Source organism: Rattus norvegicus, chromosome 3 (assembly GCF_021556685.1).
Source record: "Rattus norvegicus strain SHRSP/BbbUtx chromosome 3, alternate assembly SHRSP_T2T, whole genome shotgun sequence".
NCBI classification, from domain to species: domain Eukaryota; kingdom Metazoa; phylum Chordata; class Mammalia; order Rodentia; family Muridae; genus Rattus; species Rattus norvegicus.
Window position 1 is genome coordinate 42,474,804 of NC_141536.1, and position 14,280 is coordinate 42,489,083.

At 41.5% G+C, this 14,280-nt stretch overlaps 1 protein-coding gene across 10 annotated transcripts in view; it reads left to right on the forward strand.

Moving 5' to 3' along the window:
• Positions 1-14,280, forward strand: part of Upp2 (uridine phosphorylase 2) — an 84,709-nt gene that overhangs the window by 31,011 nt on the left and 39,418 nt on the right. For 5 of the 10 annotated variants that reach the window (XM_087650641.1, XM_087650644.1, XM_087650637.1 and 2 more), the window contains one exon: positions 12,226-13,523. The exons of 4 other annotated variants lie outside the window; for them this stretch is intronic. In XM_087650641.1, coding sequence (XP_087506767.1) covers positions 12,226-12,377 — 152 coding nt within the window. In that variant the 3' untranslated portion in view covers positions 12,378-13,523. Of the gene's footprint in view, positions 1-12,225; positions 13,524-14,280 lie in introns of those variants that run through there. One more of the 10 variants, NM_001106481.3, reaches the window with a different exon arrangement.

The window sequence follows — 14,280 nt, forward strand, 5'->3', positions numbered from 1 at the left end:
CTTCAGTTGTCTGCAACTCACTGTGGTTTTCCTTTAGAGTAAAGGAATAATTCCACGTTATTTCTTTTGACAGCTACTTGTAACTTAGGGAGGTATTCATTCTTTAGGAAATTAACTCTGAAACTCTTCAATAAAAGGAAACAGAAACTCAACTTGCGTTCAACTTTTTAAATTCTTCTGAGGCTGTTCCCAGCCATGAAGGATCTTGGTGTCTGGAATCTGCATGGTGACCACTGACAAAGCCCAGATGATGTTACTGAAATAATTAATGATTATTTTAGGTTTGTAGTTAGAGTATTTCTTAATCCCAAAATAGAAGTAAATCAGGGTTTTGAAAAGTTGTTTCACATGGATATTTGACAACCACTTGCAACTCTCCAAACCTTCACAAGAGAAACAGTGGCCAAGTGCTCCTTAACTTTCGCACCTTCTCCCAGCTAAGCCAATGGGCTGGAATTTGACTTCAGTTCTGTGTAACTCAGGCCATTTGCTTCAGGAACACTGCTGCCTCTGCTAGGAGCATCTCCATAAAAACACAAGACTGGGGGTCTCTGGACCAAAGAACTAAAATGTGTATCATACAGAAATCAGAGAGTAGTTTGTGTCATAAGTATGACGAGCAGACAATCATCTTGCTTCAGCAAACAAACTGTCAGGACTGCGTCCTCCCAAGAGTTAGTGCTGGAGTCAAATAAAAAGTTAAGCAACCACCAAGTGATATTGCATAGCGATGCCATGGCAACTCAATTTTCACATCTAAAAGATCAGGTGTCAATAAGTAGTTAACTTGTTGCTTTGTTTAAGGTGATCATGGCGAGGTGTTATATGGCTCAGGCTGGTCTTGGACTTGACGTCTTTTGTCTCAACCTCCCAAATTCCGTGATTACAGTTATGTGTTATCCCACCACACCTTGCAGTGTGTTTTCCATTGTTTAATAACCGTGCAAATCCCAGTATGTGAATAGCCTGTATAATGATCAACTTGGGCTAATTAGAATAGCTATCACTTCAAACATGTTTCTAATTTTTGAGATGAAATATTTAAAATACTGACACTTTTGGGCCTGTTAATTTGACAAAGACAAGATTAAGAAAAAATACTTTGCAATATTTTAGTGTACTTTAATAGAAGCCACAGTATAGTTTTGGTTGAGTGGCTTTAATTCTAAGGCTAAGCTTCTCTCACTACTGCCAACACATCTCATGTATGGCCTCTCTTTGCTATGGCACCAGAACCAGAAACCAGGCCTAGGATCTCAGGCTCCATTGTCTGTGCTTCCCAAGACATCTTTGTTTCATGGCCCAGCATGCAGCAGAAGATGGTCTCGGACCCAGCATTGCTGCTAGGCCTCCTTAGGGATGACAGCATGGTCTTCCTATTGAAAGATGATGTAAGGTCTGAGGTGGAAATTGGGGGCCTGGGGAGGCCTCAGAAAGACAACCTTGTCTGAGAGGATGAAGCCAGGTCTAGAGAGAAAAACTGAGTAGCCTAAGGAAACACAGCTAAGTAAGGACAAAGATGGATGAGATCTGACATCACTGCCTTCCAATGGGCACTTCCTTCGCATGGTGCCACAAACCGGCAGCTGCTGTTGAAAGAGGACATGCGCACGCCTGTACAGGAAGAAACACAAGTAACAGCTTTCAGTGGAAAAGGAATGTTGAAACAGTATTTAAAACAAGAGAAAACGACCGAGAGGTGGTTATGTAAGGGAGTGGATGTACTCCTAGGAGCCTCAATACCCAGGAATCCAAGGCTGAATGTAAACACCTGGATTTAGTTCTAGACTTCTGGGTGAAAATGAAAACACCTTGTGTTATTCAGTTCTCCTTATATAACCAAAGAAAGTATTTGAGGTGCGTTCTTCTCTTGTTTGTTTTGGCAAAACTTGATCCAAACGTTAAACTTTACCCAATGATTAAACAAGTGCGATGGTCAGCTTGGATGTATCAGGAAGCATCTTTAATAACACTTTCATAAGAGATCCGGGACAATCAAAGGATGGGATGTGAACGAACCAGTTAATTCAGCATGTTTTTATTGACCTAAAGGGTTAGGGTCCAGGTATATGCATTTGTGGCAACTTTCTTTGATTCAAGAACGGAGTTGGATGTTTTAGTTTTCAGATAGTTCAACCAGAAACACCTGCTCTCTATTTACTGTATTTATTGTCTCTTCCCTTCCCCCACCCACATTCTGGTTCAGTGTGTCTAGAATGTAGCCTACAAATGTGAGTTACCTGCAGGCTGGGGCTCAGACACAGGTGACCAGCATACCAAGTTTTGAGAGAAATGATCATACAAATAAGTTATTTGCATGTCCCTGGTCCTATTGGTCCCTCTGAATGTGAACTTCTCTATCTGCTTTGTGATAGGTGATTAATGGGCTGAGATCAAAGTCTAAGAGGAAAGACAGGAAGTGGAAAGGCTTTGGGTGAATGATGGCATGATTCTAGTGTCTTCTACAGGAGGTAGACCAAAATGGAAATGTGTTGGCTTTGTAAACTCAAAAGTTGAGGAGCAACAGATTGAGTAGGAGAAAGCAGAGGTTGGGGATAAGAAAAGAGAAAAGAGTTGCAGAAAGATAAGCCAGGCTGGGAGCTGCGACACTAACCTTTGCTGTTTTCTCCTTCCTCTAACAGCCAGCTCATTTGGTTGCTGCTGTGTGCATGGGTGTTGGCTTCCAACCCTGTTATCTTTGTCCCCCATTAATGTAAAACCTTGCTGGAGGTTTGGTCTGAACCAGAGAGAGTTTGCTAACACAGTCGAGCAGAGGGCTGCAGGGTACCTGAAGGATTTAATGCATGAGCTTTGAGGATCTGGGTCCCCAAAATTATCCACAGGTATTTTATGTGCATAGAAATCCATGTAGTTTTTTATGGGAAAAAGATACAGTGGTAACTTCCCTCAGCTTCTCGGTAAGAGGCCATGAAAGGTGGCAAAGGGCTGAGGTCAGAACACAGTGAGCTCTGCCTGAGAGCTGTGTGTCCCCATTACATTTCTCCTGGGTCAGGTAGCTGACAATGTTCTTGGTGACAGTTAGGTCACTAAATGTCCCTCTGGCCCCAGGAACTACCCTCCATGCCTAATCTAAGGATCATGGCAGCAAAACCACAGGCTTCGTTTTGACAGGTTGCTTTGAGTAATTAGTCCCTTTTATTTGTTCATGGAAATAGGGGGGGTGACAAGATCATTATATGCTGCTTGTTAAGGGGCTCCCCAGGGCGGAGGAAACGAAGCCAGAATTGCTGTTACTTGCTCTCTGCAGATTTGACCTGGCCCTTGAAATCCAAGGGAAACATTCTGCTTGGTGCCAGCTCTGTGGAGAGTACAGGACACACGTTTCCTTTTATCCTGCCAAGTGAGGGACTGGAGCTGGACTTTCAATGCATCTGCCAGCCACATCAACACTTCGCAGACCCGCTGCTCATTAACTTAAAAAGCACGGGGAGTGTTAGCTCACAGCTTGGGAGTGTTAGCTCACAGCTTTCTTGTTTACCTGTTTAGCAGAGTTGCTCTACAACAAAGTGACTGGGTTTTGAGTAAAAGAAATGATCCTAGGTGATGGACTATTCGACTCTTCCGCGGTTGAGTATTTCCAGTGGTTCTCATTAGATTGTAAGCATCAGTTTGCTGGGCGACCAGGGCAAGTCCTAGCAGTTCACCATATACAAGTTCAGGAGAGGAATGGATACAGCTGTTTGGGAAGTTGGGGATTTACTGTGTTACTTACTTACCTATTCCATCATAACGGGCCATTTGTTTACCCCTTTCATCATCTGTCTAAGGGAACAAAAATACTGCCTCATTCATGACATGGCTGCCTGAATTCCGATATCTCAAATGCCCGACGTGCAGCAAGAACTAAACAAACAATAAGATACACGAATTGGGAAAACATTTCCAATAGAATAACTACACACTTACAAACAAAATGCAAAAGGAATTCATACAATTTAACAGCAGGGAAAGAAGTAACCCCGTGATTATGGGGCACCTGCTACAACAGCTATCAAAAGGCAAAGAATTACAAGCATTGTGTGGAGATTAAAAAAAAAAAAAAAAAAAAACAGAAGCCTAGTATGCTAGTGATGGAGGGATGAAAAAGCACCGCCATCTTGGGAAAGTGGATAAAAAGTCTCTCAGACTGAAAATAGTACCATCATGGTATCTGGCAATCTCACTTCTGAATACATAAGTTAAAGAATTGTATTCAGTCTGTGGAGAGACTGGTACTCACTAGCATCCACTACAGCATCATTCACAACAGCCACAATTATAAAATCAACCAAAGTGTTCATCCATAGATGAACGAACTATGACAGTCATATAAAACAGGGCACTCTTGTCTTACAACGAAGGCAACTTTGGCGATTTGGGTATTTGCAACAACACAGATAAACACTGAAGATGTTGTGTTAAGCAAAATAAGTCAGCCGTGAGAAGAGATCCTGCTCAATTTCACTCATGTACGGAATCTAAAAACCTCAAATTTATAGGAATAGAGACAAGAATCATGATTACAAAAGGCTGGGGAGTAGAGGTTTGGTGGGGTGGGAAATATGGACATGTTGGTCAAAGAGTACAAAGTTGCACTTAGATAGAGGAACAAATTTAAACATTCTAGTAAACATTGTGAATATTGCTGATAATAATGCATATATATATGCATATGTTAGATCGACTTAATCTTTCTATAATAATTCAAATACATACTGAAGTGTTTCATTGTGCCCCAAGTATGTATAAGTATCCTTTATCCATGAAAAGTAAAAATTTAAAAGATAGTGTTCACTCTTGTGATTATAGTATACTTCTTCCTAAATCTCCCAATGAAGTCTGCAACAGAAATATATATTACCCAATTCTACTTCTATGCCCAAACAGGTCGCTAATGTCCCCAGAGCTGACCCTCTCTGCAGTAATACACTTTTAGATGCTGATGGAGATTAGCTCACTGCTAAGGATCCTAAGTGCTCGCCACTGGCACCATTATAAACAGGCACATTCCTCAGAATCAAAGACACGATGTGAAATTGGTAACAAAAATTAATACAGCACACATTTTTTTTCCGTCTGGGTTTTCCTAATAGAACAAATCAAAGACATTTCCTTTGGGTCAAAAGAATGAGAATTTTGCTTCTTAAAAAGATATTGTGTTCTTTCTCACACGTCTTTGTATTTTTTTTTCCTTTTCTAAACCTTTTTTTTTTTTTATTAACTTGAGTATTTCTTATATACATTTCGAGTGTTATTCCCTTTCCCGATTTCCGGGCAAACATCCCCCTCCCCCCTCCCCTTCCTTATGGGTGTTCCCCTCCCAACCCTCCCCCCATTGCCGCCCTCCCCCCATAGACTAGTTCACTGGGGGTTCAGTCTTAGCAGGACCCAGGGCTTCCCCTTCCACTGGTGCTCTTACTAGGATATTCATTGCTACCTATGGGGTCAGAGTCCAGGGTCAGTCCATGTATAGTCTTTAGGTAGTGGCTTAGTCCCTGGAAGCTCTGGTTGCTTGACATTGTTGTACTTTTGGGGTCTCGAGCCCCTTCAAGCTCTTCCAGTTCTTTCTCTGATTCCTTCAACAGGGGACCTATTCTCAGTTCAGTGGTTTGCTGCTGGCATTCGCCTCTGTATTTGCTGTATTCTGGCTGTGTCTCTCAGGAGCGATCTACATCCGGCTCCTGTCGGTCTGCACTTCTTTGCTTCATCCATCTTGTCTAATTGGGTGGCTGTATATGTATGGGCATCATGTGGGGCAGGCTCTGAATGGGTGTTCCTTCAGTCTCTGTTTTAATCTTTAGCTCTCCCTTCCCTGCCAAGGGTATTCTTTTTCCTCATTTAAAGAAGGAGTGAAGCATTCACATTTTGATCATCCGTCTTGAGTTTCCTTTGTTCTAGGGATCTAGGGTAATTCAAGCATTTGGGCTAATAGCCACTTATCAATGAGTGCATACCATGTATGTCTTTCTGTGATTGGGTTAGCTCACTCAGGATGATATTTTCCAGTTCCAACCATTTGCCTACGAATTTCATAAACTCGTTGTTTTTGATAGCTGAGTAATATTCCATTGTGTAGATGTACCACATTTTCTGTATCCATTCCTCTGTTGAAGGGCATCTGGGTTCTTTCCATTTTCTGGCTATTATAAATAAGGCTGCGATGAACATAGTGGAGCACGTGTCTCTTTTATATGTTGAGGCATCTTTTGGGTATATGCCCAAGAGAGGTATAGCTGGATCCTCAGGCAGTTCAATGTCCAATTTTCTGAGGAACCTCCAGACTGATTTCCAGAATGGTTTTACCAGTCTGCAATCCCACCAACAATGGAGGAGTGTTCCTCTTTCTCCACATCCTCGCCAGCATCTGCTGTCACCTGAGTTTTTGATCTTAGCCAATCGCACTGGTGTGAGGTGAAATCTCAGGGTTGTTTTGATTTGCATTTCCCTTATGACTAAAGATGTTGAACATTTCTTTAGGTGTTTCTCAGCCATTCGGCATTCCTCAGCTGTGAATTCTTTGTTTAGCTCTGAACCCCATTTTTTAATAGGGTTATTTGTTTCCCTGCGGTCTAACTTCTTGAGTTCTTTGTATATTTTGGATATAAGGCCTCTATCTGTTGTAGGATTGGTAAAGATCTTTTCCCAATCTGTTGGTTGCCGTTTTGTCCTAACCACCGTGTCCTTTGCCTTACAGAAGCTTTGCAGTTTTATGAGATCCCATTTGTCGATTCTTGATCTTAGAGCATAAGCCATTGGTGTTTTGTTCAGGAAATTTTTTCCAGTGCCCATGTGTTCCAGATGCTTCCCTAGTTTTTCTTCTATTAGTTTGAGTGTGTCTGGTTTGATGTGGAGGTCCTTGATCCACTTGGACTTAAGCTTTGTACAGGGTGATAAGCATGGATCGATCTGCATTCTTCTACATGATGCCCTCCAGTTGAACCAGCACCATGTGCTGAAAATGCTATCTTTTTTCCATTGGATGGTTTTGGCTCCTTTGTCAAAAATCAAGTGACCATAGGTGTGTGGGTTCATTTCTGGGTCTTCAATTCTATTCCATTGGTCTATCTGTCTGTCTCTGTACCAATACCATGCAGTTTTTATCACTATTGCTCTGTAATACTGCTTGAGTTCAGGGATAGTGATTCCCCCTGAAGTCCTTTTATTGTTGAGGATAGCTTTAGCTATCCTGGGTTTTTTGTTATTCCAGATGAATTTGCAAATTGTTCTGTCTACCTCTTTGAAGAATTGGATTGGTATTTTGATGGGGATTGCATTGAATCTGTAGATTGCTTTTGGTAAAATGGCCATTTTTACTATATTAATCCTGCCAATCCATGAGCATGGGAGATCTTTCCATCTTCTGAGGTCTTCTTCAATTTCTTTCCTCAGTGTCTTGAAGTTCTTATTGTACAGATCTTTTACTTGCTTGGTTAAAGTCACACCGAGGTACTTTATATTATTTGGGTCTATTATGAAGGGTGTCGTTTCCCTAATTTCTTTCTCGGCTTGTTTCTCTTTTGTATAGAGGAAGGCAACTGATTTATTTGAGTTAATTTTATACCCAGCCACTTTGCTGAAGTTGTTTATCATCTTTAGTAGTTCTCTGGTGGAACTTTTGGGATCACTTAAATATACTATCATGTCATCTGCAAATAGTGATATTTTGACCTCTTCTTTTCCAATCTGTATCCCTTTGATCTCCTTTTGTTGTCTGATTGCTCTGGCTAGAACTTCAAGAACTATATTGAATAAGTAGGGAGAGAGTGGGCAGCCTTGTCTAGTCCCTGATTTTAGTGGGATTGCTTCGAGTTTCTCTCCATTTAGTTTAATGTTAGCAACTGGTTTGCTGTATATGGCTTTTACTATGTTTAGGTATGGGCCTTGAATTCCTATTCTTTCCAGGACTTTTATCATGAAGGGGTGTTGAATTTTGTCAAATGCTTTCTCAGCATCTAATGAAATGATCATGTTGTTTTGTTCTTTCAGTTTGTTTATATGATGGATCACGTTGATGGTTTTCCGTATATTAAACCATCCCTGCATGCCTGGGATGAAGCCTACTTGATCATGGTGGATGATTGTTTTGATGTGCTCTTGAATTCGGTTTGCCAGAATTTTATTGAGTATTTTTGCGTCGATATTCATAAGGGAAATTGGTCTGAAGTTCTCTTTCTTTGTTGTGTCTTTGTGTGGTTTAGGTATAAGAGTAATTGTGGCTTCGTAGAAGGAATTCGGTAGTGCTCCATCTGTTTCAATTTTGTGGAATAGTTTGGATAATATTGGTATGAGGTCTTCTATGAAGGTTTGATAGAATTCTGCACTAAACCCGTCTGGACCTGGGCTCTTTTTGGTTGGGAGACCTTTAATGACTGCTTCTATTTCCTTAGGAGTTATGGGGTTGTTTAACTGGTTTATCTGTTCCTGATTTAACTTCGATACCTGGTATCTGTCTAGGAAATTGTCCATTTCCTGAAGATTTTCAAATTTTGTTGAATATAGGTTTTTATAGTAAGATCTGATGATTTTTTGAATTTCCTCTGAATCTGTAGTTATGTCTCCCTTTTCATTTCTGATTTTGTTAATTTGGACGCACTCTCTGTGTCCTCTCGTTAGTCTGGCTAAGGGTTTATCTATCTTGTTGATTTTCTCAAAGAACCAACTTTTGGTTCTGTTGATTCTTTCTATGGTCCTTTTTGTTTCTACTTGGTTGATTTCAGCTCTGAGTTTGATTATTTCCTGCCTTCTGCTCCTCCTGGGTGTATTTGCTTCTTTTTGTTCTAGAGCTTTTAGGTGTGCTGTCAAGCTGCTGATATATGCTCTTTCCTGTTTCTTTCTGCAGGCACTCAGCGCTATGAGTTTTCCTCTTAGCACAGCTTTCATTGTGTCCCATAAGTTTGAGTATGTTGTATCTTCATTTTCATTAAATTCTAAAAAGTTTTTAATTTCTTTCTTTATTTCTTCCTTGACCAGGTTATCATTGAGTAGAGCATTGTTCAATTTCCACGTATATGTGGGCATTCTTCCCTTATTGTTATTGAAGACCAGTTTTAGGCCGTGGTGGTCCGATAGCACGCATGGGATTATTTCTATCTTTCTGTACCTGTTGAGGCCCGTTTTTTGACCAATTATATGGTCAATTTTGGAGAAAGTACCATGAGGAGCTGAGAAGAAGGTATATCCTTTTGCTTTAGGATAGAATGTTCTATAAATATCCGTTAAGTCCATTTGGCTCATGACTTCTCTTAGTCTGTTGACATCACTGTTTAATTTCTGTTTCCATGATCTGTCCATTGATGAGAGTGGGGTGTTGAAATCTCCCACTATTATTGTGTGAGGTGCAATGTGTGTTTTGAGCTTTAGTAAGGTTTCTTTTACGTATGTAGGTGCCCTTGTATTTGGGGCATAGATATTTAGGATTGAGAGTTCATCTTGGTGGATTTTTCCTTTGATGAATATGAAGTGTCCTTCCTTATCTTTTTTGATGACTTTTAGTTGGAAATTGATTTTATTTGATATTAGAATGGCTACTCCAGCTTGCTTCTTCTGACCATTTGCTTGGAAAGTTGTTTTCCAGCCTTTCACTCTGAGGTAGTGTCTGTCTTTGTCTCTGAGGTGTGTTTCCTGTAGGCAGCAGAATGCAGGGTCCTCGTTGCGTATCCAGTTTGTTAATCTATGTCTTTTTATTGGGGAGTTGAGGCCATTGATATTGAGAGATATTAAGGAATAGTGATTATTGCTTCCCGTTATATTCATATTTGGATGTGAGGTTATGTTTGTGTGCTTTCATTCTCTTTGTTTTGTTGCCAAGACGATTAGTTTCTTGCTTCTTCTAGGGTATAGCTTGTCTCCTTATGTTGGGCTTTACCATTTATTATCCTTTGTAGTGCTGGATTTGTAGAAAGATATTGTTTAAATTTGGTTTTGTCATGGAATATCTTGGTTTCTCCATCAATGTTAATTGAGAGTTTTGCTGGATACAGTAACCTGGGCTGGCATTTGTGTTCTCTTAGGGTCTGTATGACATCAGTCCAGGATCTTCTGGCCTTCATAGTTTCTGGCGAGAAGTCTGGTGTGATTCTGATAGGTCTCCCTTTATATGTTACTTGACCTTTTTCCCTTACTGCTTTTAATATTCTTTCTTTATTTTGTGCGTTTGGTGTTTTGACAATTATGTGACGTGAGGTGTTTCTTTTCTGGTCCAATCTATTTGGAGTTCTGTAGGCTTCTTTTATGTCTATGGGTATCTCTTTTTTTAGGTTAGGGAAATTTTCTTCTATGATTTTGTTGAAGATATTTACTGGTCCTTTGAGCTGGGAGTCTTCACTCTCTTCTATACCTATTATCCTTAGGTTTGATCTTCTCATTGAGTCCTGGATTTCCTGTATGTTTTGGACCAGTAGCTTTTTCCGCTTTACATTATCTTTGACAGTTGAGTCAATGATTTCTATGGAATCTTCTGCTCCTGAGATTCTCTCTTCCATCTCTTGTATTCTGTTGGTGAAGCTTGTATCTACAGCTCCTTGTCTCTTCTTTTGGTTTTCTATATCCAGGGTTGTTTCCATGTGTTCTTTCTTGATTGCTTCTATTTCCATTTTTAATTCCTTCAACTGTTTGATTGTGTTTTCCTGGAATTCTTTCAGGGATTTTTGCGATTCCTCTCTGTAGGCTTCTACTTGTTTATTAATGTTTTCCTGTGTTTCCCTAAGTGTGTTCATGTCTTTCTTGAAGTCCTCCAGCATCATGATCAAATATGATTTTGAAACTAGATCTTGCTTTTCTGGTGTGTTTGGATATTCCATGTTTGTTTTGGTGGGAGAATTGGGCTCCGATGATGGCATGTAGTCTTGGTTTCTGTTGCTTGGGTTCCTGTGCTTGCCTCTCGCCATCAGATTATCTCTAGTGTTACTTTGTTCTGCTATTTCTGACAGTGGCTAGACTGTCCTATAAGCCTGTGTGTCAGGAGTGCTGTAGACCTGTTTTCCTCTCTTTCAGTCAGTTATGGGGACAGAGTGTTCTGCTTTCGGGCATGTAGTTTTTCCTCTCTACAGGTCTTCAGCTGTTCCTGTGGGCCTGTGTCTTGAGTTCACCAGGCAGCTTTCTTGCAGCAGAAAATTTGGTCTTACCTGTGGTCCTGAGGCTCAAGGTCGCTCGTGGGGTGCTGCCCAGGGGCTCTCTGCAGCGGCAGCAACCAGGAAGACCTGTGCCGCCCCTTCTGGGAGCTTCAGTGCACCAGGGTTCCAGATGGTCTTTGGCTTTTTCCTCTGGCGTCCGAGATGTGTGTGCAGGGAGCAGTCTCTTCTGGTTTCCCAGGCTTGTCTGCCTCTCTGAAGGTTTAGCTCTCCCTCCCACAGGATTTGGGTGCAGAGAACTGTTTATCTGGTCTGTTTCTTTCAGGTTCCGGCGGTGTCTCAGGCAGGTGTCCTGCCGCTCCTGGGCCCTCCCCCACGGGAGCCCAGAGGCCTTATACAGTTTCCTCTTGGGCCAGGGATGTGGGCAGGGGTGAGCAGTGTTGGTGGTCTCTTTTGCTCTGCAGCCTCAGGAGTGCCCACCTGACCAGGCGGTTGGGTCTCTCTCTCACCGGGTCTGGGAGCAGAGAGCTGCTGCCCTTTGTATTTTTTTTAACAATGTTATTTCCCGCATTCTTTGGAAATTAAACACTAATGTGTTTGTCCTTTCATGTGCCTGAGAGTTTCAAGCATTTGACTTGAGATCTTAAATTTTATAAGAATCAGTGCTCGCCTTTATATTTTTCTAGGCAGCATCCCAGAGCTAGCCCACTGCTGTTTGCTTCATTCATTTACAGCAAGCACATTCACTCATGTACTGCACCCAGAAATAAAGCGTCCCTTTAGATGTATCCACAAGGAGAAAGAGCCTCCTCCCAGCAATGAGGAGTACTACCATTGGCAGCCCAGGGGTTTGTGTGCCTTGGGTGTTCTGGTCTGAGCACAGTGGTTTCCTTAACCTAGTACACTACAGAGGAAAGGGCCAAGACGGATTTTGATACTTTCAATTAACTAATTTAAATGAGCCTTGGAAAGAAGGAAGGAAGAAAAGAAGAAAGGAAGGGAAGAAGGAAGGAAACTAGAAAATCCAGCCGACTGTGTCTACATCACAGGGAAACCATTTAAACCGTCCATGTTGAGAATGTCAGTGCTATAGACAAATAGTCTGTAGAATAGATCAGCACATTCACTTCACTAACCATATGGCTTTTCTTACTAGCTGCTGTGGTCTGTGTGACACTTCTCGACAGACTCGAGAGTGACCAAATCAATCTGTCCCATGATGTCCTGGTGGAGTACCAGCAACGGCCACAACTCCTAATCTCAAATTTCATCAAAAAACAGCTTGGACTTTGTGACCAGATGTCATAGCTCCGAATCCCGCCCCTCTCCTGAGAGTTGGTACATGGATCTGCAACGATGATGCCATGTGTTGTTTATAATATTTTTATGTAATTCTCATCCTTGGGCTAAAAAAAATCATAAAAGATTTTATGAAATCTTTTATCTTGAAGTTCAATTTATTGCAAGAGAATTTAATACCCATGTGAAATTAAGTTCAAATTCCATTTTAGAACGAGTTAACTAAAGCAGTCTAATAATTAATATTTTAAACTCATGAAATGTGACATTTGGAGTTTCACATGTAGCATTAATTAAGCTTATATCAAAATAGATCAGCCATTTGTAGATGCTTACCAGTTGCTTGCTGAAGCAGATCCAGCAGTGTATGCTAGGATGTTGTCAGCACTTCTAGGTGTTGGACAAGTGACAAAATTTGATCATGCACATTCAAAATATTTACAAAAATGTGTCAGTGTAATATAGGCCGGTATGGAAGAATTCTCCTTGGGGAAATATGGCCATCCCTTTTCTCCGGTCCCCGTACAATTTCAGTGCACAAAAATGGAATTAGAACCTTATGAGTGTATGTGAGAATCACAGAACATCACAGCTTGAGGTCACACTTCTGGGTTTTTCCCCCCCCCTCTTCAAATGAAAACCCTCAGTAACACAGACCTCCACCCACCCACCCACCTCCCCAGCTGGAAATCAGAAGTGACTCAGTTGCCTTCTCAAGATCTTTTTATTCCTACAAGGAAATATGTCACACACACACACACACACACACACACACACACACACACACACACACAAACCTGTATTTGTCGTTGTCTCGATAAGAACTGAATAAGCTGCAGAATTAGTTAATAACCAAATTTAAACTTGAAATCAAGATAGTAACTGAATCCATCTCAGGAACTTTGAGGCGGGTCTCGTTCAGAGCCTGCACTTAATAAGCCTCCCCTGGTTGACCTTGAGAGGATTCAAGCAGCAGAGGCTCCAGGAATTGACCCCGCCTTCCACGTTCTTTTGAACATTTAGAAACTGGAGTGTCTGGTTGGGGTAAGAGTGGAGGAGGTCTTGCAAACTTGTATAGTATGTAATGTTGCATGTATGTATATATGTATGTATATAGTTGTTGAATGAATAAAATATATCTTTCATCACGCTGCAGAATATGTGGGTCCTGGATCCTTTGTCCGTTGTATGTGGCTGAATAGATAGATGTTCAAGGCAGGATTCCCTGCTGCTGAACTGGCCCATGCCTCTGACGAGACGAGGATGGATTTCTCTTTTAAGCAGCAGTAATAAAGGATCCCCTAAAAGGTGCTTCAGTTTGTGAACCTTTTTGGCAGCGAGAATGCTTGGAGTGCACCTTTCTGGGACTCTTAATAATTGACCATCAAACACAGACATCTGAACTACTATATCGAAGGGCCAGGCAGGAGCGCATCCACTTCCTCAGCCACATCCTTTTCCTCAACTTCCTATTTTGTTAAGTGGAATCCACTTCAAAGGGTTTCAATAAGCTTTAGGGTTGACCTTTTATCTGGCAGCCCTTGAAAGTCGTGTTTGCTTTCTGCCTTCCCCCAAGAAGGAGAGACTCTGAGAAAGAGATGAATGAAACATTCCCGCCTAACCTTCCTGTTGTACTTCCTAACCAGGGGTAGTTCCTATGTCAGCAAATAGTGTCCAGCCAGACACCTGCAAACTACTCTGAGAAGTCTGCCTTCCTCATTCCGTTCTTCAAACAACTGAGGAGTCAGATGAATGGACTCCCCTGCGTCCCTCCTCAATCCATCCCCCATTTCTCTCTCTCTCATTATTCCAAGTTCAGATATCGCTTTCTGCCTTGTAGATGTCTGCCAGGGTCTCGCCCTCTCGATAGCCACACCTCTGTTCTAGAAGTTGAATTGAGAGTTCTAGGCCA